Source organism: Bombus pyrosoma, linkage group LG5 (genome assembly GCF_014825855.1).
Source record: "Bombus pyrosoma isolate SC7728 linkage group LG5, ASM1482585v1, whole genome shotgun sequence".
NCBI lineage: Eukaryota > Metazoa > Arthropoda > Insecta > Hymenoptera > Apidae > Bombus > Bombus pyrosoma.
In genome coordinates this window covers 4,419,825-4,447,103 of record NC_057774.1, presented here as the reverse complement: position 1 = coordinate 4,447,103, position 27,279 = coordinate 4,419,825, and the positions used below count along the sequence as shown (strand labels likewise).

At 27.5% G+C, this 27,279-nt stretch overlaps 7 protein-coding genes across 15 annotated transcripts; 3 read left to right on the top strand and 4 right to left on the bottom strand.

Moving 5' to 3' along the window:
* The first annotated feature begins 212 nt into the window (after nucleotides 1-212).
* Nucleotides 213-4,380, top strand: LOC122567907 (mitochondrial uncoupling protein Bmcp). 7 transcript variants are annotated; one of them, XM_043727056.1, is made up of 8 exons: nucleotides 213-231; nucleotides 893-977; nucleotides 1,075-1,222; nucleotides 1,329-1,608; nucleotides 1,678-1,796; nucleotides 2,900-2,960; nucleotides 3,019-3,108; nucleotides 3,185-4,380. In XM_043727056.1, the coding sequence occupies exons 2-8, from the start codon at nucleotides 905-907 to the stop codon at nucleotides 3,347-3,349; spliced, it is 936 nt and encodes a 311-aa protein (XP_043582991.1). In that variant the 5' UTR covers nucleotides 213-231; nucleotides 893-904; the 3' UTR covers nucleotides 3,350-4,380. The 7 variants fall into 7 exon arrangements, 6 of the variants coding, with proteins under 6 accessions (XP_043582991.1, XP_043582992.1, XP_043582988.1 ...); XM_043727057.1 differs by lacking the exon at nucleotides 213-231 and having other exon boundaries at nucleotides 293-977; nucleotides 1,329-1,378; nucleotides 1,466-1,608; XM_043727053.1 differs by lacking the exon at nucleotides 213-231 and adding an exon at nucleotides 306-690.
* On the bottom strand, nucleotides 4,112-8,484 carry LOC122567899 (protein FAN-like). 3 transcript variants are annotated; one of them, XM_043727037.1, is made up of 16 exons: nucleotides 8,325-8,484; nucleotides 7,914-8,147; nucleotides 7,642-7,840; nucleotides 7,378-7,563; nucleotides 7,236-7,307; nucleotides 6,952-7,160; nucleotides 6,721-6,883; nucleotides 6,498-6,652; nucleotides 6,073-6,251; nucleotides 5,873-6,004; nucleotides 5,603-5,806; nucleotides 5,230-5,509; nucleotides 4,933-5,163; nucleotides 4,765-4,853; nucleotides 4,447-4,698; nucleotides 4,112-4,329 (listed from the first exon to the last, which is right to left on the bottom strand). In XM_043727037.1, the coding sequence occupies exons 1-16, from the start codon at nucleotides 8,336-8,338 to the stop codon at nucleotides 4,232-4,234; spliced, it is 2,697 nt and encodes an 898-aa protein (XP_043582972.1). In that variant the 5' UTR covers nucleotides 8,339-8,484; the 3' UTR covers nucleotides 4,112-4,231. The 3 variants fall into 3 exon arrangements, with proteins under 3 accessions (XP_043582972.1, XP_043582973.1, XP_043582974.1); XM_043727038.1 differs by having other exon boundaries at nucleotides 5,230-5,506; XM_043727039.1 differs by having other exon boundaries at nucleotides 7,914-8,121; nucleotides 8,325-8,446.
* Nucleotides 8,485-8,554: 70 nt separating this feature from the next.
* On the top strand, nucleotides 8,555-12,467 carry LOC122567900 (ubiquitin carboxyl-terminal hydrolase 5). Its single transcript, XM_043727040.1, has 13 exons — nucleotides 8,555-9,021; nucleotides 9,102-9,227; nucleotides 9,329-9,505; nucleotides 9,586-9,692; nucleotides 9,773-10,300; nucleotides 10,492-10,563; nucleotides 10,640-10,832; nucleotides 10,935-11,087; nucleotides 11,158-11,339; nucleotides 11,400-11,785; nucleotides 11,868-12,080; nucleotides 12,157-12,266; nucleotides 12,334-12,467. Exons 1-13 carry the CDS (start codon nucleotides 8,926-8,928, stop codon nucleotides 12,397-12,399), a joined length of 2,409 nt encoding a protein of 802 aa, XP_043582975.1. The 5' UTR covers nucleotides 8,555-8,925; the 3' UTR covers nucleotides 12,400-12,467.
* Nucleotides 12,468-12,515: 48 nt separating this feature from the next.
* LOC122567897 (unconventional myosin ID) lies at nucleotides 12,516-18,775 on the bottom strand. Its single transcript, XM_043727028.1, has 15 exons — nucleotides 18,549-18,775; nucleotides 17,425-17,531; nucleotides 17,120-17,315; nucleotides 16,787-17,006; nucleotides 16,487-16,699; nucleotides 16,209-16,412; nucleotides 15,911-16,109; nucleotides 15,646-15,815; nucleotides 15,290-15,550; nucleotides 14,977-15,221; nucleotides 14,720-14,882; nucleotides 14,310-14,642; nucleotides 14,053-14,243; nucleotides 13,733-13,981; nucleotides 12,516-13,649 (listed from the first exon to the last, which is right to left on the bottom strand). The coding sequence occupies exons 1-15, from the start codon at nucleotides 18,635-18,637 to the stop codon at nucleotides 13,442-13,444; spliced, it is 3,048 nt and encodes a 1,015-aa protein (XP_043582963.1). The 5' UTR covers nucleotides 18,638-18,775; the 3' UTR covers nucleotides 12,516-13,441.
* Nucleotides 18,776-19,164: 389 nt separating this feature from the next.
* LOC122567908 (ADP-ribosylation factor-like protein 6-interacting protein 6) lies at nucleotides 19,165-21,515 on the top strand. Its single transcript, XM_043727058.1, has 3 exons — nucleotides 19,165-19,487; nucleotides 19,965-20,298; nucleotides 20,453-21,515. Exons 1-3 carry the CDS (start codon nucleotides 19,310-19,312, stop codon nucleotides 20,535-20,537), a joined length of 597 nt encoding a protein of 198 aa, XP_043582993.1. The 5' UTR covers nucleotides 19,165-19,309; the 3' UTR covers nucleotides 20,538-21,515.
* A 544-nt stretch (nucleotides 21,516-22,059) lies between these two features.
* Nucleotides 22,060-23,170, bottom strand: LOC122567909 (eukaryotic translation elongation factor 1 epsilon-1). Its single transcript, XM_043727059.1, has 4 exons — nucleotides 23,012-23,170; nucleotides 22,741-22,944; nucleotides 22,533-22,628; nucleotides 22,060-22,439 (listed from the first exon to the last, which is right to left on the bottom strand). Exons 1-4 carry the CDS (start codon nucleotides 23,093-23,095, stop codon nucleotides 22,308-22,310), a joined length of 516 nt encoding a protein of 171 aa, XP_043582994.1. The 5' UTR covers nucleotides 23,096-23,170; the 3' UTR covers nucleotides 22,060-22,307.
* A 1,018-nt stretch (nucleotides 23,171-24,188) lies between these two features.
* LOC122567902 (inosine-5'-monophosphate dehydrogenase 1b-like) lies at nucleotides 24,189-26,751 on the bottom strand. Its single transcript, XM_043727044.1, has 3 exons — nucleotides 26,412-26,751; nucleotides 25,978-26,336; nucleotides 24,189-25,578 (listed from the first exon to the last, which is right to left on the bottom strand). Exons 2-3 carry the CDS (start codon nucleotides 26,302-26,304, stop codon nucleotides 24,334-24,336), a joined length of 1,572 nt encoding a protein of 523 aa, XP_043582979.1. The 5' UTR covers nucleotides 26,305-26,336; nucleotides 26,412-26,751; the 3' UTR covers nucleotides 24,189-24,333.
* Nucleotides 26,752-27,279: the final 528 nt, after the last annotated feature.

The window sequence follows — 27,279 nt, the reverse complement described above, 5'->3', positions numbered from 1 at the left end:
GTATGTATATATATATATGTACATACACACACACATATATATATATATATATATATATATATATATATATATATATATATATACATACATACATACGTGTGGTATCTATCTATATCTATATATATATATATATATATATATAGCAGAGGCATTCTACTCGTCTCCATCTGCTTGCAGAAATGAGAATGTGTTGTCTTCCATGTTGATTTTTCACGACTCAGTTTTCGAACGGTTTGTACTTATGTTTCGGTATATGAGCATTGAAACTTATTTATGCGATCGTCGGCAGTAACTATTGGCTGCCGACTAGTGACACTCGAATGGACAGACTATATATACTACATTCACAATGATTGGTTGTAGCTTTTAGTTCTAATTTACTGATTTTTTGAACACCTTCAAAAAATGATGCAAGTCAATATATCTGTCGGCTAAGCAGACTTCCAATTAAAATAAAAATACTGATATAACAAATTAATTATTGATTATTATTTTTACGTAAACTTCATGATATAGATACTTGCTGATTATACTGTTTGTGATTACAATAGTGACATTTTTAGAAGATTAGTGTTAAATAAAATATCTTATATTAGTTTCATAAAGAAATATATGTACGAGTGTTTTTTGTATTGTTTATTCGTATTTCTGTAAATGCAGTGTTAAAAAATCGCCTGAAGTAATTTTAAAGTTAGTTAATCTTACTGGAATGCATTTATTTCATTAGCTTTTTAATCATTTTATACACGGTGTCGTTAATATTTTTAATATTGATATTCATATAAAATATATATATTTATATAAAATATAATATTAATATTTCAAATCATATTATAAAATTTACAAATCAAATTTATTGTGTTAAAAGTAATTTATATTTATTAACCATAAGCTAAACGTTGTAATGGGAGAGAGTCAGTGGAATGATTGGAAACCTTTTATCTATGGGGGTTTAGCTTCAATTGTTGCAGAATTAGGTATGTGGTGTTATATTACAATAATTTTATTCTAAAAGTTTATTTATCTATCAATAACTTATTTACTCGTCCTTTTTATAAATATATTTCTGGTTAGGTACTTTTCCTTTAGACACAACAAAAACACGTCTCCAAATCCAAGGACAAAAATTTGATCAAAAATATGCGCATCTAAAATATTCTGGTATGACAGATGCTTTATTTCAAATATCACAACAAGAAGGTTTTAAAGCTCTATATTCTGGGTAAAAAGAAGTTTGATTTATATACATACATATATATATTATTTCAATATTTCATTTGACTACTAGATAGGATTATTTTATTAGTACTAATTTTTTTATTATATAGGATTAGTTCAGCTATTTTAAGGCAAGCTACTTATGGAACTATAAAATTCGGTACCTATTATTCTTTAAAAAAAGCAGCTATGGATAAGTGGAAAACAGATGATTTAGTTGTTATAAATGTTGTATGTGCTGCATTAGCTGGTGCTATCTCAAGTGCTATAGCTAATCCAACAGATGTAGTTAAAGTTCGTATGCAAGTAACTGGAATTAACTCAAATTTAACATTGTTTGGTTGTTTTCAAGATGTATATCAACATGAAGGTATTTGCGGTTTATGGAGGGTACGTAAATTAATAAATATAAATTTTAACAATATTTACATAATTTTATACATAAAAATTTGTATGCAGGGTGTAGGACCTACTGCTCAAAGAGCAGCAATTATTGCAGCTGTAGAATTGCCTATATATGATTACAGTAAAAAAAAGTTTATGGTTCTATTGGGAGATAGTATTAGTAATCATTTTGTGTAAGTAAACTGTATCTATATATTTTATCTAATTTTATATTGTTCTTTGATATCATTGTATAAATAGATGTATATTATTGTATTAAAAATAGTTTATTTGAAAACAAGTATAAATTGTGTATTAGTCTTTCTCTTAATATTAATACGTAAATAATAAATAAACCCTTATCCGGGCTATTTCTGTTTATCACAAAATATTTATCACACCATTATCATACTAACAAATGTTCAATAATGTTTTTAAAGCAAACATATTTCATGTGCTCTTTTACAGTATGTGATGTCATGTGAGTATATCTAAACATATCTTGTTTATTTTATGTTACAATTTTTTTAATAATGTTTATAATTTCTAATATTAGTATTATTTATTATATCTCCTAAATTTTTCTATCCTATGACTTTGGTAATATACACATGATAAATATGTATAACTAATAAACAAAATTTTCTGTATTTTAATTTTGACATTCATGTTTGTATTGTACAGTATAAACATTTTTCTAGGAGTAGCAGATAATGAATGAAATAACTCAAATAATTTTGACTTAGCAATATTAATAATATAGCGGTTTTATACTTAATTAAAAAGGAAGTAACATTTTTCTAAAAGTGAAAAATTTTATTTCCAGGTTCTTTCACACTGTGGTGCACATGGGCACATTCAGTACGTGGACATTGAGATGACCACAGAGAATCAAAATGGAAGTTATGTTTAATATTTCTTGTTTGTATATAAATTGTTAAAACTGTTATCCAGATGTCTAATCATCTTAAATTGCATAATGAATCGTTTCACTTACCATTTCATGCAAATTTATTTACAGAATTATATACAAGATTGAATACATAGTTTGCTTTTGTTTTCTTTATTTTCTTTATGTATATTTTTTCCATCTATTGAACATTTTATAGTAAGTTCTAAAATATACCATACAGATCTTTTTTATGAGTTATAATATTGCAGATACCACATTGTATATTTGAATTTCAAGAGCCTGGATAAGGGTTGCTTTAATTTAGCAGAATGAAACAGGGCTTCAAAATTGCTATTGAATATACACATATGTATACTCACATATACATGTAATTATATATTTCAGGTCCAGTTTTATAGCTAGTATGGGAAGTGCAATAGCTTCTACTCCTATAGATGTTGTGCGTGTAAGTATAATTAAGTAAATATTTTATCATCTGTATTTTTTAAATGAAATTGTTACAGACACGTTTAATGAATCAAAAAAGGATACCTACCGCAAGTGGCATGTTACCACCACATATTTATAATGGTAGCATAGATTGCTTTGTACAGGTATATGGTTTAAAATATTATTTACATATGTTTTGTCCTTTTTAATAATATCATACAGATTTTATTTTTTTTGTAGACTTTTAAAAATGAAGGATTTTTAGCCTTGTACAAGGGTTTTGTACCTACTTGGTTTAGAATGGGTCCATGGAATATCATATTTTTTATAACATATGAACAGTTGAAACAATTGGATGATTCAAATTTATCATTAAATAATGAATTGGATCACTCAAATAAATAGTAGTAAATAGAAGAAAATATATAAAACAAACAAGTATGTGTATATGAATATATGAAAAATTAATGGTAGTAATAATAGGTTACACAATTAACATTTGTATTACATAACTTATTTTTATGAAATGTTTATTTAAACATATATGAAAAAACTATACAGAAAGTATACCAAAATAAATAGAATTTATTTTCTTTAGCAATATTGAAATTACAATCATTAGTGAAAGTATTCGAAGTAATATGACATTATATGCTATATGAAGAATATAAAGTCATGAATATTGAACATTCAATTTACATATAATTCAAAACGCACATTATGTTCACATTTTGTAGATTAAGTTACAAGTTTTTACTTTTTATTTACTTTTTTAGATTTATAAATACAATTGCAAATTACTTTTATTATTTAATTAATTTTGTGTTCTTCGTATTTAGATTTATGTTTTCATAAAAGAATAAGACTGAATGTTAGGAAATAAATTTATGAAATACATCCAAAGAACTTATAAAAACTATATACTACATATCCAGTATATATATAAATTTATGTATAAAAATTTGTTGTAGACTCAAGTTTACAAAAAGAATATGTTAAAGAAACAGTATTTTAAATGTATGTATAATGTTTGTATTTGAGACTTTTTATAAACTGTTAGGAATGTGTAACAGCATGACATAAAATATGCTAAAATATTATAATATGCAACAAATGTTAGACTTTCAACGAATATTACAACAATTCCAAATGAATACAGCATGTATGTATTAGATACAACTTTTCTGCTATATTATATTTACTAAGATGTAAAGTTTTGCTATAAACTGATAGTGAAATTTATAACTAAGGAATATTTCAGTCACATTGCAGATATTACAATATGAATTATACATTTTTACAATCCCATACGATTATCTTCCTGTCTTTTCCACCAGTTAAGACTATATTATTTTCTGTTGATACTGATAATGTATTAATTGGACCTAAAATATGACTGTATTCTTAATTATCAGTAAAGTCATATGTAAATTAAATTTTAAGTATCAAATATTCCAATGTAAATACAAGGAATTAATGTATTAATATATAGAATACTGTACCATTATGGCAATGTATTTGTGTAATAAAAACTGCTCCTTGGCGGTTCCAAACATTAATATTACCATTACTATCTCCTATTAATAAAAAACTTTTGAACCATGTTAGTGTTAGAGGTTCGTATTCTATAGTTGTACGATAAATCTGAGTACTTGTATGAATATCAATTATATTTAGTATTTTATCCTCTGCACATGAAATTATGCTTTTTCCTTCTTGATCAAACACCATTGCATTTATTTTACAATTATGTGCTGTAGAAAAGAAAATAAAGTGAATATGCCTTTTAAAATCGAGAAGATAGTTATCATGAAATGTACCTTTTGCAGTAAATTGCAGATGATATGTATCCATATTCCATAAAAAAATTTCTCCATCTTCTGTACCAGATACCAATAATGTTTCATCTCTATAAATATTTCACCAATAAAGATATTTTAAACATGCTATTTAATATTACTTACAAACTATAAGAAACATAATTTTACCCTGATATATTGATGCAAGTTACTTTAGAATCATGATCTAGTTGTGCAATAAGGCACTCAGCTGGTTTAATTTTTGTCCCAGAAGAATAACTTTTCCATACTTTTGCTGTACAATCCCATGAACCAGAGATAATAATCTTACGACTATCACTTAATGCTAAACAAGAAACAGCATCTTCATGTCCTTGTAGTATATCTATTACTCTACCAAATTCAATATCGTAAAATATCCTATAAAAAAAATTAATCAATAAAAAAGTGAAATACATATATGAAATATTAATTTAACATGCTTACAGTGAATTGTCCCAGGATCCGGCAACTAATATATTGCGATGAGAAGATGTATAATATGATACACAAGAGGAAAGTGGTAATGATGATAAAGATACATTACGTGTTAATTTTTTATTTTTTATACTATATAATTTAAGCATTCCATCTTGTCCAACTGATATTACTTCATTAATTTCTTCCTTATCCTGTATGATAATGCTACTTACACTTTCTTTATGAGATTGAAACATTATTAATTCATGTAATTTAAAAGTCTTTTGTATAGGATTTTCTTTATCTTCTGAAAGAAATTATTTTTTATTACACATACTTATAATACATTTATATTTCATTAACTTTTAATTTATTTAAATTGAGATTATATATCATATACCTGTTTCACTTGCAATTGTTGCTGAAGTAGTTTTAATATGCAATTTATCCAGAGTAAGTATAGAACGTTTGGGGTGTGGTAAAGTAAAAATTTGTTTTGGTATTTGACCAAACTCCATAATTTGTATCTCCAAACCATGCCTATCATTAATATCTTTAATAGTATCTAAGTTAACTGCTCCTTCATAGCATAAATAGAAAAATACTGAAATGCAGTATATTATAAAATAAATGTTATTTGTACGTCAACTTTTATAATTAAATAGTTTACCATTATTAGCTTTTTCTGCTTCAATTCCTCTTTGTTTATATCCAAAAATTAAATCAATCCAGTGATGAAGATTTTGAGAAACATAATCACTCTCTAACGCACTTCTTAATACTTGTACAAAATGAGCTGGTCCTAGAATTTGATAACTAATTCGTATTAGATTACAAATAATTATTTCTTATAAATTAAAAAACACATACCATTTGCCCATGGTGGTAACTGTACATCTCCTATTTTTGTTCCATCATGTCGATATCCAAAATCAATGCCGTAACTATTTATTAAAAAATCACCACCATTGTTTGTGTCATAAAATTCTGGGATCAGTTCTTTAAAGTCAGACATGTTCACCAAAACATTTTTCCAAACGTCAGCTACACTGTTAGGTGTTTTTGTTGGTAAGAGTGAAACAAAAAATCGATTCTGCAGAGTCGACAGAGTAATTATTTTTACAGTATAATAAGCAATCACCATAAAATTTTACCTTGTCTGTGCAACCAAAAATTTTATACACATACATTTATTATCACTACTAGAGTCAACAACATATATATTTCCTTAACATTCATAAATTTAATACTCTCAAAGAATCATAGCAACATATATTTTAAAAAAAAACACATACCTATTGAACATTCTATCTGGATGATCAAATCTTCCATTTTGTAAACAAAGCATGTACTGAGGATATTTTCGTACTAAATAAAATAATACAAATCCTGGGGCACTGTAATGAGAACCATACAAAAATTTTGGTTCTGACATTTCCAAATATCGTTCCTAAAACACAATAACACCATTATCTCACTCCTGACATACATATTTTGCATATCAAAAAAGAAATACACCTTTAATCTTTCTAACCGATTTGGCTCAAGAGCTCCAATAGGCTTTGAAAGATCTCTATAAATACTAGGATCATTTAAATCCAATGTAGCAGATGTATAATCTTGTAATACCCAAGGCATAACTGGATACTGAGTTAAATCATGAAAAGTTCTATCTGCCAAACTGAAAAGTAATATTTAAGTTAAACTGTACAATTAAATATTTCAATTATTTATTAATATAAAAGTTACCTATTAATGTACAAGAGATAATCATAATTTGACAAAGAACCACTTTGCCACCTCATAGTCATTTGATCCTGAGGTACTCTTTCTAAAGAAACTGTAGGTTGGTTTAATAAATTTGTGTATAATTCATCCCTGTCATTTTGAGTTTTTAATGATATAAATAGATGTTCAACTTTATTTTCAGGCTGTCGTAACCACTTTATTTCAAGCCCCTATGTTTAAAATAATTTTAAAATATCTATATCAAACTACAATGATTAGACATTAATGTACAAAGCTATACTTACAATTTGGCTTAGAAGGAATCGTCGTTTATTAATATTAATAATATCATTCAGTTGTATTTTTAAAACTGGATGCTAAAATCATAAAATTATTCTTTTAATAACTTGCTTAAATTATTTATCATTGACATTATAAAATACATACTTGGTCTAAATTATTATAAGGTTGAAAATAAATTCTTGAAGTTGTTAAAAGTATTCTTCCTGGATTTATAACAAGAGGCAATACTTTATTTGCTTGTGTTTCTAACACTACCTGCTCGTATAAGTCTCCTAACCATGATGTATCAAATGATACTCTAGATTGTCGAGAGTGTACAATCGCCATAATCTACATAAGAATAATAATTTAGTAACATTATTTTAAAGATTTTAGTATAATAATATACATAATGATTTTAAAATATACCATTGCATTTTGTTCAGCTGTTGGCAAAGTAGCTGCTCTAAATAACTGTAGGATTTGTGGAAGACAATCATCTATTTTTGCATAATTAAAGTAAAAATGAAAAGTAGTATTTTGGTGTATGAATTTATATGGTGCAAGTATATTTTTCTCCAACATTTTCACATACTGTTTGCATTGAACCAATAATATATTGCTACATCTTGTAAATAAAATAAAGATTGTTAATGCAAGGAAACTATTATAGTGGTATATTAAAAGCTAAAAATACAAACTTTGCTAGATCATTGTTGGATTGACATTGATCAATGGCTATAGTTTCTTTAAGTTGAATTTTAATTAAAGGCTGATTAATATCTTTATTTACAAATACTAAGGATTTTGAACAGAATTTTAATCTTCCATCTCTCCATGTTTGTTCTTCTGAAGTAGAATTATCAACAAGTTTCATTTGAACACTATAATCTTCAAAAAATATTTCTCCTGAATCCAAAAGGAGCATTGTAAACCTGATAGATTCATTTACAGTACATAACGTATTATTAAATAACTTAAAAAGATATATGTTAAAGAATAATTACACATTACATAAATTAATATTGTGTATAATTTTAAATTGATAAACGTAGAAATTAGTTATATTTTCATAAATAAGCACATACAATTAGAAAGAAAGATTAAATTACCTTTCTTTTTCCATTGTTGCAAAAGTGAATGCAAATTATAATAAGGATATATAATAAATGATACGCATAATTTGATTAAATACTTTTTATGCACAAAATTTACGTGATCATTTCCTAGTAAATAAAATATGAACTTTATTTTAGGTTAATGACAGTATGAATCATCACATACATATATAACATCTGTGTACCGTCTGCTCAAACAACTATTCACCGAAACAGCAAGGCTTGTTCTGTTTCGTGCATTCTTGCAATATAAGTTTAAATCTATAAAAATTAAAAATTAGAAGAGACAAATAGTTTGTTATTTAATCAAAAACTATAAACTATAATAATATTTTTTTTTTCATGGTGTTCTTTTAAGTGGCATGAGTCAGTTAAAGATATTGTACTAAATTGAAATATGAAAATCGTGTGATTACCATTGAGCACCACTGGTTTTTAAAGAGAAACGAGAAGAATCGAATATATTCCAGTTTCTTCTTCTCATTCCTCAAATCACGCATATCATCAATACGAGGAGCCGGTGATCTTTAACTCGGTTATTTTTCAATTTATTCGGACATTTTCTTTTTTTTATGGTGATTACATTTTCTTTATAATGGAGGAATTGATGAAACATTTATCCAATATTAGGGTACCACAGAAAAATGATAAAATATATAAGGATGAGTGTGTTTATTCTTTTGATACTCCAGTAAGATGTCATGACGATCTTATAATTACAGAAAATAATCCAATGATAATATAATTACTTTCGTTGTTTTTTCTTTTAAGGATACTTGTACTGGTTTGTACGTTAATCTTACCACGTTCTTGGGATTAGGCCAGGATTATGTACAACATTATTATCAATTAACAGAAAATCCTGTGTTTCTACATATTAAAAGAAAAAGAAAAGAGGTGAGTACTTTACTATATCTAAAACAAAAATCTTAAAAAATATGTTAGTACAAAATACAAATTGCTTATATATAACACAAAATATGTGTTAATATTTATAGATTCCTTCTAAACATCAAGGAGATGGCCCTGAAAAGAAAATTACTAGATTAGCAATAGGAACAACAGATGGATTTACACCAGATCAACAAAAATATACATACCACGAATCTTATCAAATTGTTATTCTACCAAATTTTATTAAAGTACCATATCCAACAGACAATTTACCACAAGAAGTAAGTTTTACATAAACTTACTAAAAAAGAATAAAAAGTAGGAACAATAAAAAATTACATGAAAAATTTGATGTATATAGGTAGAGGTTGCAATTAAATCTATATTAGAAGCAGAATCCGCAACAAAAATAGCAGAAGTAGAGGCATTAGCTGGAACTTGGGATGGAGAAATAAAGGCAGTTTCAAAGTAAGAACAAAAGTTTAAGTATGTACTAATTTAAAAAATATTCTTTTTATCGTTATTTTAAATAATTATCAAATTCTTAGACATGCAGCAAATCTTAAACAATTAGATAATGGAAAAAAGATACCACCTAGTGGATGGAAGTGTGAAAAATGTGATTTAACTCAAAATCTCTGGCTTAATTTAACTGATGGTAGTATTCTCTGTGGACGTAAATTTTATGATGGAACAGGAGGAAATGATCATGCGGTAGAACATTATAGAGTAACGGGTTACTCATTAGCAGTGAAATTAGGAACTATAACCAAAGAAGGAAAAGCAGATGTGTTTTCATACGATGAAGATGATATGGTGGAAGATCCAAATTTAGTAGCACATTTAGCTCATTGGGGTATTAATATTGCTCAAATGGAAAAAACTGATAAATCTATGATAGAACTTGAATTAGATCTCAATCAAAGATTTGGTGAATGGGTTGCACTTCAAGAAGCAGCAAGTAAATTAACACCTTTGTATGGACCTGGGTATACAGGACTTGCTAACTTAGGAAACTCTTGTTACTTAAACAGTGTGATGCAGATGTTATTCGCGATTCCAGATTTTGTCAACAGGTTTGCAACTTGATTTTAAATAAACAAATAGTACCATGTAAAGCTTTTTATGTTGTATAGGAGAAAAGTTTAATCAGTACTATAACAATTATTTAATTAATGTTTTTATGTATTTATTTAATGTTTTAATGAAACATTAGATCCTTCTTTATAATAGAATCAGTGTTTAATAATCGGAATTTGAATTTCAGATTTGTAAATAATGCATCACAGATATTTCAGCAGAATCACACTGATCCAGCAAATGATTTTAATGTTCAAATGTAAGTTAAGAAAAAATGAAAGTATGGCATACAAATTTACTTACCAATTTTAAGATACAAGAAATTAATATTATAGGACTAAGCTTGGAGTTGGTTTACTTTCTGGTAAATACTCAGTTCCTCCAGATACGAACAATGAACACGAATCACGTCAAGGTATTCCACCACGGATGTTTAAAACCTTAGTCGGCCGTGGACACCCTGGATTTTCTTCAAATCGACAGCAAGATGCGCAAGAATTCTTTCTTCACATCATAAATATCATAGATGTAATATTGCCACATTTTATATTTTTAATAGATATATAAAAATAATCTACTTCAGTTTTTATATGAAGTTACAATACTAATATCAGGAAATTGATCGCACAGCGTCACAGTCGTCATCAAACGAATCCTACTGATTGTTTTAAATTCCAAGTTGAAGAAAGGTATCAGTGTAGTCGGTCTAACAAAGTAAAGTACACTTATCGTACTGAATACTTACTACCACTTCCAATACCTGTAGAAACTGCCGTAAATAAGGTAAATGATTTATATAACTTATATGTCTCAATTAAAAAATATACATTTACATAACATATATTGCATATAGGATGAAGTCGCAGCTTATGAAACATTGAAGAGCGAAACTGAAGCAAAAGGACAAAAATTGGATACAAATGCTCTTGTCAGACCACGCATAAAACTATCATCTTGTTTGCAAACATTTATTCGGTCAGAAACAGTGGAGCAATTTTATAGTTCAGCTTTAAATGAAAAGACAACAGCGCAAAAGTAAGTTATGATGCATATAATGTTTTACTGCACATAATTAATAAGCGTACTCTTTTATAGAACGACTAGACTCTCTACTTTCCCGGATTATCTATTAATTCATTTAAAAAAGTTCACGATGAAAGAAGATTGGACACCAATGAAGTTAGATGTAGCAGTGGAAATGCCAGACATACTAAACTTAAGTTCTCTTCGAGGTTTTGGTTTGCAACCCACAGAAGAATTATTACCGGAAACAGTTGGTACCGAACCTCCGCCACTTGTTTATGATTCCGTGATATTGAATCAGTTGACAGATATGGGATTTCCACCAGAAGCCTGTGAAAGAGCTCTTTATTTTACGGAGAATCGTGGTTTAGAAGCAGCCACAAACTGGTTAATGGAACATATCGCGGATTCGGATTTTGCGGATCCATTTGTACCACCTGGAATTGATGCTAAACCAGGTAACTAATCCTTTTTTTTTTCAAATTTCCGTATAAATGAATTTAATAACATTCATATTTGTTTTTGTTTATTCAATCTTAGAAAAAGATAAATTTATGGCAAATGAAGATGCTGTGGCTATGCTAATGGGAATGAGTTTCACAAAAGAACAAGCAACAAAAGCGCTTAAAGCGACTGATAACAATTTAGAACGCGCAGCAGATTGGATTTTTAGTCATCAAAATGAATTGGATGCTTTAGAAGTTGAAGACAAACCAAAACATTCCAAAGAAGTATTTAAAGACGGAATCGATCGTAAGTTTACTTTTCAGTATTTAATAATGTAAAGAATTACTCATATCGAGATAATTATTGTATTTTCATATTTTAGAATATAAATTAGTAGGATTCATATCACATATGGGTACATCGACAATGGTAGGACATTACGTGTGTCATCTTCTGAAAGATAATCGATGGGTAATATACAATGATGACAAAGTATGTGTTGCAAGTATAAAATAAATTGTAATATAGTAAATGCACTCATTTAAATCGTTTATTGCAGGTTGCATTATCTGAAAATCCACCAAAAGAATTAGGATATATATATCTATATCAACGCATTGATTAGATTACATTATTTTGTATAAAAAATGTATTCTATTACACATCAACAATAAAAAAATGTAATAAATAAAGAAATTCGTATCTTTTAACTTATGGAATAACATTTTTAATTTAGAAACATTTTTTGTCGTACGTAAATGATTTATTGTTTCTGTTTATGGTTACTTATATAATTTTATACATAAATAAAAATATGTAAAAATGTAAATTTATTTTTTAACAATGGCACCATTTTATGATGTGCTATATCATATTACATCTTTTGTCTCAACTCGTACAGCATTATTAAAACGTAACGTTAATATAATTAGAAAATTTTCAATGCAATAATTATGTGACAAATTTTTCATTGACATTTATTTTTTTATTATGCTATCTATTATTTATGCTTAATAGTGTTAAAATTTTGATTAATCTATATATCAGTTTTAACATACATATAAATTGTATTTTTTATAAATCTTATTAAATTTTCACGTAATATATAAATATTCAACGATGGTGTAAAAATATATTTTCAAAAATATTTTAAGTAAAATGCCACATTGGTAAATATGTGTTAAGACTACTGTACCAAAGAATGATACTTTTTTAAAGCAATACTGTGTTAATTCTCTTAAGACCTATGTATCATTCCAATTTAGAAATTTACAACTTATTCACATAAGTAATGCATTTAATTCTTACAATTTGAAATGCATTACTTTTAATGGATTTAATTTTGTACGTATTTACATAAAGAAGTTTTGTTAAACAATATAATAAAGTCTTTCCATTACTTATTTGATACAGTATTTGTGTGATACTCGTAAAATACTCGCGTATTTGCACTAAAAATGCTTTATGTTACTAAATTACTGTATTGTCACTTGTTTTTAACTTACGACCCTATTAATATTCCTAATATTATTTGTACATTAATAGATGTATGAATATATAAAAAGATATTTTCAAAAAATATTTTTGTAGTAACATTATTAGTATATATAATAATTTAACCTTAATATTTATGATAAAATATTAGAAAGGTAGTTGAAAGGATTATTTTAGTTAACGGTTCTGAACCTTGTATTAGCACTTCCATCAATTATACCGACTGACGGCGGAATGACATATATGATATTTTCACCATCTTTTTTGAACGTTGGTTCATGAACTTCAGGATGTACTTCTACTCGTAATACTTTACTCTTATTTCCTAGCATACATTTAAATTTTACATCCACTGTAATTTGTAGATCAGCAGAACGTAATCTAGCATAAAATATAATATTTTAATATATATTCAAGCAGCGAAGCTTTGCATATAAAATTTTAAACAATAAATATGTACTCACTGATTATATTTATTACTTAAAATACCAACAAGTTCTCCAACTCTATCATCTTTAGCAATAATTGACATAATAAAATCATTTCCTCGATTTGAATGAATTGTTATAAGCTGATCTTTTCCAGGTGATACACTTAAACCTGTTATTTCCGTTATTGGCATGCCTTTTTTCATATTTTTAAATTTAGAACTTTCAAGCTTGTATATTGCATGTTCAGTAACTACTAGTACACGATCCTTTGGTTTATTAAATCTATAATTATAATTTACTTATAATAGAATTGATAAAATTTAGCATGTAATGTAACAACACTTAATACAAACCTGTTGGTTTTTCTAATAAATGCACTAAATAAAACTGCTTTAAAATGATCAGTATTGCGAAGATTATTTATTGAAGAATTAAAAATATCACTTTGAGGATTTTCATCTGGTTTGGAAAGATAATTCCCCTCCCAACGTCTATCTTGTCCCCAATGAAGTCGCTTTGAACGCAAAACTACGCCCGCAGCCATCTAAGATTGTGTTAATGTCAAAAATTGGAATTAAGAATTAGCTATCTTGATTGATGATATATATACCTTCAATCGTAGTTGAGGCCAGTCCTCTCTAGGGATAAGTCTGAGAATCATCCATGCCCACCATCTTTCATACATCATTTTTAAAGCAAATATTATGTGTCTTACAGCAAAATTTTCACAGGGCCAAGTTAAATGTTTGCCGTAATCCCGCATTGTTTTTGCATTTTGAAACATTTTTTCTAATTCCTTGATATATGTGTACATTTTATATTTTTGATAATGTTTCATTATAACAAGGGCAGCTTTCATCTTTTTATACTTTTGACGACATAAATATCCTCTCCATTGCTTTTGTAATAATATTACAATACCCGGGATCAAATCGCTACGTGCCTAAAAATAAATATGTTTTGAAGGATTTGTTTCAATATTTGCATAATTTTAAATAGACAAAATTAAATAACGCTGACCTTTTCTAATGCAAAAAGTGTTTGTGGTGAACGAATAAATATTTTAGTATGTCCATATTTTACATCATTACTAAAACCTTTTTCATCCATTAAAGTACGTACACCATCTTTGTCACTACCACCTCTAAAGTTCGGCCAAGTGTATTGAGATATCATCTTATACCTGATAAAGACAATTTCATTGGTAATATAATTTAAAAAATTTCGTTATGTAATAATCACATTACTTCTCTGCATATACATATATAGACAGATACCGTTTTAAAAATGTGTCATATCGTTGACGATACACAAAGCCTGCTCTTCTAACTAATACATTTTCGAGAAGACCTAAATATCGTGCTTGATGATTTACTCTTTCTTCATCAAATACAACTGGTGATTTAACTTCATTAGGTTTTATACACCTCACATAAAATGGTTCTTTGCTTGTTAGGTTCTTAACCAGAGCTATCATGGAATTACGAAAAAGAGTTCCAGCTGTTAAAGGCCTTTTTGTTGTCTAAAATAAAATAGCATAACAATAAAAATAATGTAATACGCAATTATGTAGTAAATGTATTTACATACTTTTAGAATGTTTTGTGCACCTTCAGGCCACATTTTGCTAACTATTGGATTACTGCTTTTATAAAGTAAACGTTTAAAATCCTGAAATAACGTATCTTTATTTTTATCTAAAAAGCCATTAATATTATATATTACATCTCCAGCATAGTGTTTAATCTTAAATTGAATTTTATGTTGAAGTTCTTTATCCATTGGCTTCAATTGTCGAGAGGCATAATGTTTATGATCAAGTAATTTTTGATCCATAGCTTCTAGAAGCATCTAGAAATAATTTGTTGTACAGAATAATCATAATCTTTGTAAGCATAGTATATAATAAATAATGAATATCAATATAATAAATTAAGAAAACTGACTTCATCTGTAACTTTGCCGACATTGAGGCAAGCTTCATCCATAATTGCTATCATTCCTTTATGAGGTTGCTCTACTAAGTCACAAATTATTTGATTATTGAAATAATCAATATTTTGCCATGCAATACCTTCCCTTTTATATTCTTCTTGTTCTTGTTTTAATACCAATTCTAAAATATTAAATGTAATTAATAATAATATATCTAATAATATTAAATGTCTATTTAATTTTTCAATATAATAAGTTTAGGTAAAATTTTCTTACCAATGAACAATTGTTGCAACTTTTCATTACAGTAATTAATACAGAATTGTTCAAAACTATTTATATCAAAAATTTCAAAACCATATATGTCAAGTACTCCAATCACTGTTCTATATCTTTTATAAGCTTCTGTATCATTTACATTAATTGCACTATTAACACGAGATACAATTTCAGTAAACAATCTTTCATATACAGCCTAAAACATAATTTAGTTTTTATTATTTAATAAAAATTGAAGTAATATTTACTTATTTTTTAAACATGGGAAACAAATAACTATAAAAGCAAACATTACCTTAGCAAAGGCATCTCTACCATATTCTGCCTCTGTTGAAGTATGAGTTTTTTGCATAACTTCTCCACCTGCTGCAATAACTCTTTGTGTAAGAGCTGTACTTAATTCCTGTACACTAATAGAAAATAAATTTGCTGTATCGTTTAAAGCAGTTCTATTTTCAATGAAAAGTTTATCGTCAATAAGTTTAAAAGTAATGTTGCCCTGAAAACCAAATTTCATATTAGAAATGAAATAGTAACTTTTTAATTTTGTTTATTATTTTAGTTACAACAAACCAAATGTAATATGCCAGCAATGATATTCCAGATCGTTTGCACTTCATTTTGAGTGAATCCAAGAGTGGACATAGCTGAAGTAACTGTTTTATAGTCACTTTTATCAGTTGCATTGGTTTTATTACAATTTCCAGCACAAACATAGAAATAAGCAGCTGGATCTCGTACTAGGCGTAATTTATTTAACTCTGTTTCACTGGAACCATTTAATAACTGCAAATTTTAAGTAAACTGTTTTGCAAATACAATACTTTATGTACAGTGAAGAAAAATAATATACAATGAAATTATTGTTAATACCTGGTAGAAACAATGAAAATTCCGTTCACCATTTTGCTGATATACAACTCTTGACTTTTCCAATAAATAGTTAGTAACATGACCACCAATTGGATCACCTTTGAAATTAAAATCTATATCCATGTATTTTCCAAACCGAGATGAATTATCATTTCTATTTGTTTTTGCATTTCCAAAAGCTTCCAGTATTGAATTAGATTGTATAAGAATATTTTTTACTCTGACAGACGGGAGAATATAATATTAGATACTATAGATACAAAATTCTAAAGACAAATGAAATTACTTCAGAAAATTTAACAATAAGATACTATTCTTGAATGATCTATACACCTTTCTATTTCTTGTTGACCACTTAAATTGGTAACTGCAGCAATATATTTCATAATAATTTTACTTGCTTCTGTTTTACCAGAACCAGATTCCCCACTAATTACAATACAAGTATCACGACGTTGTTGCTTCATTTCTCTGTGCACTGCATCAGCAATTGCAAAAATATGTGGTGGATTTTCAAATAATTCTCTATCTAAAATATAATTTTTAAAATTGTTCTTATATATTATCTGATAATTTTTAATTATTTTGTTTAGTCAACATGTGATTATGACGTTACTATGTGAAATATGATCTTTTACCTTTATATTTATTAATATAATCATTGTCATATATATTTACACTTCTGTATGGATTTATGCTGATACATACTTCTCCAATATATGTATAAATTTTTCCACCATTGTATCTAAAATAAAATTAAATATAAGTATAATAAATAAATATAATTCAACAGAACTTTGATATGTATATGTGCTAATATATAAACTTGTTTTTATTTTTGAAAGATAAATTTTATCGTTTTATCAATTATCATTAAATGCAACTAATGTTTTAGTTTATTTATTAAGTGTTATATTATAATCATATATTAAGGTTAAAAATTAAATACGTTTACTACGTATTCTACGTAGGAAATGTATATTACGTATAAAACAATTTACAATACAAACGTATACAATTTGTTATACTAAGTTGCGTTATCTATCTTCGTTATCAATCGCGCGTTTAAAACTATACATTTTTTCGAATGATCTTTACTTTAAAGAATATGTGTATTTATTTATAAACAGAATAAGTATCTCATTTTTAAATGAAATGTAATTAAATATGTGTTCCATATATAGAATAAAAGAAATTGTAAACATTTTTATTATCAAGAACAGTTAGTTAAGTATCATGTAAAGTTTAAGATACCAAAGAACCGAAGACGATGACTCATAGAATACGGAACAAGATAAGACTTAAATATTACTTATTATAAAACTAAATATCTTAAACATATACTAATAGCTTTCTATATAAAAATGTAAACACATTAAAATATATATTATAATTAACGATTTTATATAAATATAAAAGCGGAAAGACATGCATAAATTCATAGTTATGGAAATAAAATCCATGTTCAGGAACATATTATCATTTAAGGGTGATCTTAGTACAAAATTTTCATGTATTCTATTATATCATGGGTATTATATATAGGTCAAGTTCAAATCCAAATAACGAAACCGAATTGCAACCACCTGCTATACGGTTAGCCACGCCCTCTTGGTGGATTATCTACGAAATACTAACACTATCGAAACATAAACAGGACACCTGTCACGTTTTTTAAAGGAAAAGTAACTTGTATTCCTCAATCTCCCGCCAATTTCCTGATTTACCGCCTTATTCATCACTAGTCAAAACATGATCTTACCTAACTCGTAAATTTTCCACAATTTTTTCCAATGTGATTTCGTCCAAAAGGACCAAATCTCCAATACCAATTTCCTCTTGCGTTGCCATTTTTTTTTTAATAATAAATATATATGCGTAATTTATGGTTCCATATACGTCTAAATACGAATAAGTTGTTTCTTGTGGAGTCCAGCTCCTTCAAACACACCGTCTTCGCCGCTAAGCGAATGACGACTGCGGTTAACTGAAACCTCTAACCTACCTTTTACCCCTCCATAATCATATAACTGCAGGAGCGTTGCTGCGATGTGCATCATTTACTTGGGTTTTTAATACAACATATCAAACATATTATTTTACAACTATATATTTAAGATATCATTATTGCAAATAATAAATAAATTATAAAGAAACAAATTATAATATTATAATAGACATATAAACTACAAAATTGAAATTTATTGATCATTCATTTTAGTTATTCTCTATAATATTCACATATTTTTAAATTCTGTGTAGAATTCACAAAAAATTAATATAGTACTCAAAATGTGGTATTTTGAATTTGAATACAAATCGTATAATACAGTCCTGAATAATCGTTTCTAACACGCATGCGCAAGAGTTTTATTGTGGAGGTATATGTAAGAATCGAGCGCTATTTATGTGTGTTATTATTATTCACTGTTATTTTTGGTGATACGTATCACTTCACTTGTCATTCACAATCTTTTGAATGTTCGATATAAATGTATATGTATTTTATAATTGGAAATCGAAATGGGTGAAAAAAATCTAAATTCACGTTTAAATAGAACTAACGATTTAGTGACAAACAAAAATTGCACTGCACCAGTGAGGTTATGGAAAAGATTACAAATAAATGAACAGAATTTCAGTTTAGTGCTGTTTATAGTATCATTGTCTATTGTCTTGGGAAAAATATATATAAATTATGGTAAGTAATGTTCAGTCGTATTTTTTTTATTAAGAAGTTTGTCTTGTAAAATTACTGTGTGTGTTAATTCATGTTGCATGTATTTATACTTTGTATATATTTATCTTGATATAAAATTTATTAAACATAAGGAATGTATCGTTTATGATAACTTTTTTTCAATATCTTCGTATTGACAAGCTTCAAATAATAATGCAAAATTTATGCTTTAATATACTTGTGCAATGTTGCGTCATATGCAATCTAATTTGCGAATTTGTTTTCAATGTGTCTTAATACATTCTAAATAGAATATGCTCTGTAAACTGATCTGATATGCTATCTATTATTTACATTATTACAATTAAAACTACAAATGAAATTTTTTTTGTTATATTAATAAATTTAGACATATAGAAATAAATTTTGTTGCAGCATTGCATGTTAAATAATTTATATATTATTGTAACTGTTGATATTTTCATATCATCTCTTTAGGTAGTATTTTACAGCTGCAAAATAACGTTAAATATGTAGCATCATCAACGTCTATATTTTCAAACATATTCAATGTATTTGATTTATCATTTATATCTGATATATCAGAGTTCAAAGTAAAACAGTTAACAACTATAAGTGACAAATTTGTCATTGGTAGTCAATACGATGATGTTGTGAATGTAATGACATCATTTTTTAAAACATATGGATGGCTAATAAAAGCAGCAGTATGTGGTCTTATTATGATGGGTTTTACTTGGTTTATAATTTACAAAGATAGCAGTATTCCTGGAATCAATCCACCTTCCCCTTTTAGTCCCTCTAAACAAAGGTAAGTTAAAGTCTGGAAAATTTACTGTATATAATTACTGTATGTAATTAAACTAAGTATTTAATCATATTATTTATATATTATGTAATTTGAGTATTTTTTTTATATAACTTTTTAATTGCTTCTTCTGTTACATATCTTATTTCTTTTTCAGATTTTCAAAGGTATCAGGAGTACAAATAAATTATTTGATTGGGATATTAAATGGAATACTAATTTTTGTCTACATGTGTCTTTAATACGTTAGAAGTATCATAATAATATGGTAGTGTTTATGTACTTTAAAAAGGATTGTATAACATTCTACAGTGATCATATTTATTATTATTTATATTGACTAATATTATTAATTTAATTAGTAGTAGTAAGTAATTTATGTTGTGTGATGATATAAAAAATAATATTTTCAACTAATGATATCAAAATATGAAAATGTGACTCTTATAGTTATGTAGTTTAAAACAATGATATAACTGGCTTGTTTAAAGAGATGTATATTTAACAAAGCATAAATTCTTATTTTCTAATTTTCTAAACAGAAAAGTTGTTATATAAAAGTACAACATATATAAATATAATTTATGGAATGATATGCAATATTTTATATATAAAGTTATGGAAAGTACAAAATGCATGTATTATCTCAGATCAACCATTATTTATGTTATTTTCTCTATTTAAGACTGATTAAATATTTATCCTTATTTATTGATAAATTAAAGCTAAGTTAAGAAAATCAACATAAAGTATTAGATGTAGTACCTTTTAGTCTTATATGCTAAATATATCTATACATGTACAATACATCATTATGTCACTATACAATTGAATATTGTTGAAATTGTTTGAAAGATGTTAATAAAGGTAGTAACATTAAAACAACTATTAATTTGAAATTAAATTTCAAATGTTTCTGTTAATTGTATATATGCTTAATTTCATTGAGAGATATTGAAAAAAATTAAAAAATAAATTATACTTAATATGCATGTTTTGGTTATACGTTAAATTATTAACATCTTTGAAACAACAAATTTTAATAAATCAATAAAAACTAGTTACGTATTATCTGGGTATTACGAATCATCTATTCCACTTAATACTATATGCCTGGATGGAATAGTGATTACAAGTAGAATCTATTATATTTGTCTATTATAGAAGTTTGTTGAATATAATGGAAATTATTTTGAAGAATAAAATTATTTAATTAAAAACAAGCATTATTTCACTATACTCTGCCGAAAAGATAAAAAATTTCCGATCTGATACTTCGTAATTTCACAAATCAGTGGCAATTTTGCTAATGGTCTAATAAATTTTTGAATTACATAAAAATATAATTATGATAACAGCCAATTAACTCGTATTATTTGATATTACCCATCAAATATTACGATTCAATTAGTAATAATTGTTAGTAACTTTATCACTTCCGCGGTTGATTTGAATATACATATATATAAATTACACTCAGCGCTCTAGATTCTAGATTGTAGGGGGCATGGCAAAACCTCTGTTTCTCTGAACTTTAACCTGAACAACCGGTATTTTAGAACATATAACACGAGGTTCCGTAAGATGTCAGGGCAGGTCTATACCTTGTAATAATAAAATATGAATACATACATACGCATATGTGAGTAGTTAATAAGGTAATACTGTAATTGCTTAGAGCATAGACGAGAGATAGGAATCAGCTCTAAGTTGCGAAAATCAACATGCGCAATTTGTCTATCTAAAACAAAAAAACAATCACAGTTTTTGATATATTAAAAAGATTTATTCCATGATACTAGGCTGCTATTGTTATCTTTGAACTAATGTAAAAAGATTATCATATGTGACACAAGAAATACATTATGTTTTAAATTTTATATTTTGTCAATTTAATTACTTCTATTTCCATAAGTTGACAAATAAATATGTAACTGTCTGTTATTGTTCCTTAAGTTATTTTAACAATAATATGTAATGTCTATAAAATTACTACTCTTTCTTTATTTTATTCATAAAAATAGATGTAACAAATCAAAAGAAATCAAATCTAATTGCTGTCTTAACTTTTCTTCTTGTTGCATGTTATCAAACCATCTTGAGACATGTACATATTGAGCTTTCTCTTGATGAGTTAATTCCCGCTGCAACACAAAAATAGGTCAAAGAGATTAGATTGATCCATACAATCTACTAAGGATTCCCATGCTCTACTTATTGCACTTTATTTTCATTACCATTATTGAATGTAGAGCATAATACAATGTAACATCAGCAATGGTTTTTTCTGTACCGGTTAAATATGTCTTGTCTCTTAATGTAACATTTAATTCCTATAAAAATGAAATTCTGTATATATTTTATACATTTTTAACTCAATTAATGTAATTTTGTATTTTTTAAATTTTATTAGATAAATAATTGGATAAATTGGATTTTAATTACCTGCAAGACCCTTTTTGCATTAGCAGGAGTATCAGCGTAATTAACACAGACAACTGCATATTCCAGCCACTGACGTGATAATGCTTTCATTTCATTGCCAATACCAAGTATGTCAGGATACTTCGAATTTTCAATCAACAGTTGAATTATAGTACTAAACCCTTCTATCTTTTCATTTGATTCCCTTTCCGTAGTAACGATTACCTATAAAATAATATAAAAATCGCGATCTCGAAAGTAATTTATTTTCATACAAAATTTATTATTTTACGTTTTCTTGCATTTCTAGTGGTAGCGGTGAAACATCTAAGTAATTTGAAATTCTTTCTAAACATTCTACGTTACATAAAACCATTGTTTAAAAATCTCACACTTCTTCGACCTCTTGTTTTTGTACTGGTTGCGGGGTAACTTTTAGGTTATGTTCAAAAAGAGCGCGATATATAACGGTATAATGTCATGGTTTAAATAAACGTTCGATATATTTTAATGATTTATTTTATTCAATGCAAACACTTGTATGGAATATATAGTAATAAAGTATACGAGATATATTTAACATTAGTTAGGGGTTTATTTCAAATATACGATTTTGTTATAACATCTGTATAAAATTTGCGGTTGACTACAATAAAATGGTGTATTGTATTTTTTTAATTCATATATTTAGGATTATATAATTAATTGACTTAGTTTAAGTACTTGGGCTTAAATCTTTCATCTCAAAAGATAGCTTATACTAAATCAGAATCATAAAAATATATTTTGATAAATTATATTAAAATAGCTGATAAAATATAACACTGGAATCTAGTGAGATATTTTTTTTATCACGTTACAGTAGGAATGAATATACAACTAATAAACAATTAAGTTGATTAAATTTCTTTCCAATAGTGTTCCCATAGTTTGGCATGTAAATTCTGGATTTGTTTTCTTTATCCTTTTCTTGCTGCATTATAGATTTTTAATAGGATATTACATACCTTTTATTTTCTTACTTATTAATTTTATCGAAATGTTAATGTGATTTCATGGGAATTTCAAACAATATAGATTTTGGGATATAAATCAGATATAAAAAATGCAACAAGAAAAGAATATTACAGTAATATACAACTATAACTCGTTTAACAATTCAGTCATAAATGTAACATTAATTAAACAGATTAATCTACTTAAAGGATGGCATACATGTACATACATGTAATAATAAATTGAATTATTAAAGAAATATGAAAAAATTTTTCATGTAAATTTATAGGATTTTTTATAAATTAATTGCCAGTGAAATTCTTCTCTTGTATAGATCAATTTTTCTTACACATATATGTGTAAAAGTACACATTGTATCTCGTAAATACATTATAATGTAAGTACATTATATGTAAAATAGTCGTGAAGTAAATTTCACTTGTCCATTATAAAAAAACAAATCGTTCATAAAATATTTTTACTTGGTTATATATTTAGGTATAAGCAAATATGTGAGTTCACATAATTCGGGGAATAATTTGTTAAAATTGACAAATTATATGCAATTAAATGCAGGTACTTCTCCTTTTGTAAGGTGCTCATTTAATATTTACCTATTTAAAAAAGTCTTTTTTCATATGAGAACAGGCTATGAACATTTCCTTCTTGCTGAGCAGAATGTGTCCTTCTTTCAAATTTTAATTCTCCACTATACATCATAGATCTCAAGGTAGAGATAGATTTTGCTCCAATATCTTGACATCCATGCTTAATGCCACATAACAGATAGGGTAAGAATTTTAAAACAGTTCCTTTGTCAACTATTGAGCCACTAACACCTTGAGCTACTTTCAATTTGTCCATTTCATTATGAAAGTACCTATCCATTGCTGAGCCATGTGCATCTTTTCTATTCATAGCTTCTAAGGAGCCCATACCTCTATATTTCTTTAGACGTACACCATCACTAAAAAAATATTCACCTGGTGCCTCTGAGGTACCAGCCAATAAAGATCCCATCATAACTGTGCTAGCACCTAAACTTAAGCTTTTAATAATGTGTCCAATAGATTGAATACCACCATCAGCTATAATAGGTACACCAAATTTCCTTGCATATTCTGCAACTTTATATACAGCAGTTGCTTGAGGTCTTCCCACAGCCATAACTTCTTGAGTAATACAAATAGATCCACAACCCATCCCAACTCTTAAAGCATCTGCTCCAGCTTCTATAAGATTTTTAGCTTGCGTAGTTGTTACAACATTTCCTGCAATTACCTGCAATTCTGGATATTCTGATTTAATGTACTTAATCATATCAATTTGATACTTGGAATTGCCTTGAGAAGAGTCCAAAACAATAACATCAACACCAGCTGTAGTAAGATGTTGCAGTCTTTGTTTATCAGCATTGCGTGTGCCAATAGCAGCACCAACTAACAATTGTTTGTTCTCATCTTTACTGGCATTTGGATAACTACGATTTTTTTTCAAATCAGTTCTTGCCATTAAAGATACTAATTCCCCTTTTTCATTGACAATTGGAAGCTTTCCTTTTTTAGACTTCTCAAGAATTACATTTGCTTCTTGTAATGTAACACCAGCAGTTGCAGTGATTAAATTTTCTAATTTTGTCATTATTGATTCCAATTTTATGTATTGTTGATTTGTTGTACTTTCCAAAAAGTCAATATCTCTAGATGTTATAATACCCAATAGTTTTCCCCCAACTTTTCCTGTATTTGTAATAGGGACACCAGAAAAGCCATGTTCAGCTTTCACATTTAGGACGTCTTTGACTGTGTGATTGGGTGATAAGACTACTGGATCTCTAATGAAACCATGTTTATATTTTTTGACCTAGAATCACAAAAATTAGATAAAAAAGTTTAAACACATTAATGTACAATTTGAAAATTTAAAAACCTCCAATTATTTCCTTATTTTTAATATAAAAATTATGAGAAAATATAAGTATAAATGAGATAAGTATGACTAATTCAATAAAGTAGAAGAAATCCCCTATAAAGCTTCCTTAATAATTTTTCCTGACAGGATATTATTTACTGTTAATCTATATGTTATCATTGAGCACTAATGTTATTGTTCGAATAAAAAAATCATAGATATATAAGATGAGATGAAACCTGTAATCCATCTATATGAATAGCAAATTTGAGAGAAATCGTGAGTTGCAATAAAAATTTAGCGATTACACTAGACAAACGAAAATATTTAAATTAAAAAATATATATATACCTTATGTACTTCATTGGCTTGATACTCAGGCGTGCAATTATGATGTATTATTCCAATTCCTCCACATAGAGCCATGGCAATAGCCATGTCGGATTCTGTAACTGTGTCCATGGGAGATGATACCAACGGTGCTTTAATCATAATCTTCTTCGTTAACGGTGATAATAAATCAACCTCGTCGGCGGTAAAATCAATGTAACCGGGTAAAATAATAAAATCATTATACGTAAGACCGTCGCCGGTAGCGAATAATTGTGCTGCTGAAAGGCCATCATCCGGTAGAGGTATATCTGCCGGTTTTGTGTCACCAATCACATAGTCTGCCATCGTACTTTTCTTAATCGACGATTATTTTTATCCTTTTTCACCGCAGAAGATTATTTAAACGCTAATTAATATTATAATTCCTGTATGACGAGATGATATATACACACTTTTGCAGTACCGATGTTAAAAATCGCGGGCCTCTCCCATGTATGTCAAACCGGAGATCTCCAGGCAAAATGACCGAAATCAACGTGCGCACACTGCATTAGTAGTTTACGAACTTACGAAGGGTTAAATATGTTTCCCATTTTCGCCTACTGATGACAGTACCATCGTCAACGATGTTTTACGAATGCAATCGAAAATGAACGATATAGTAGTACTGACGCATACCGCATTAATTGGGCGTCGCTATTGTCACTATACGCACTATACGCAATTCTTGGAACAGGTTTTAATTTCGTGGAGGTATTTGCATCTCAGTTGCACTCAATGGAAGGGAGAGATACTTAAAATTTCTTAAAAATGCACTTACCTCTCCGATAACTGATTAGATAAAGTTTAGATCCATAGTCGGTTACCGGAGCACTACTAATAGGTTGTGTGATAATTCCGTTTACATTTTCTTGGATGAATTTTCTCGGATAATTCGTGCTGGATTTAATTTCACTTTAGGGAATGCAAAATAGTCTTAATAGTTTTCGGCGTGTAGAATTTGAAAATGAAAGTCTTTAGGGATCTAGCGGTCCATGCATATGTAAAACATGGCGTCAAAATAACCGCGTAAAATATGCTAAAGTATGCTCAACTTTGCATTCGCATAACTTTTGAACCGCTAGATTTCTAAAATTAAAACTTGCACTTTGGATTCTATGCGTCGAAAGCTATCATAATATATAAAAAAAAGAATAATAATTTTATGTTCAATTGGTATGTGTAACAAGTTGGTAATTTCCTTTATCGTATATCTTGGATTTTGATAGATTAAATTCGCAATTCCGTCCGCATTAGTCGTTGATAGCCCGACACTTCGTT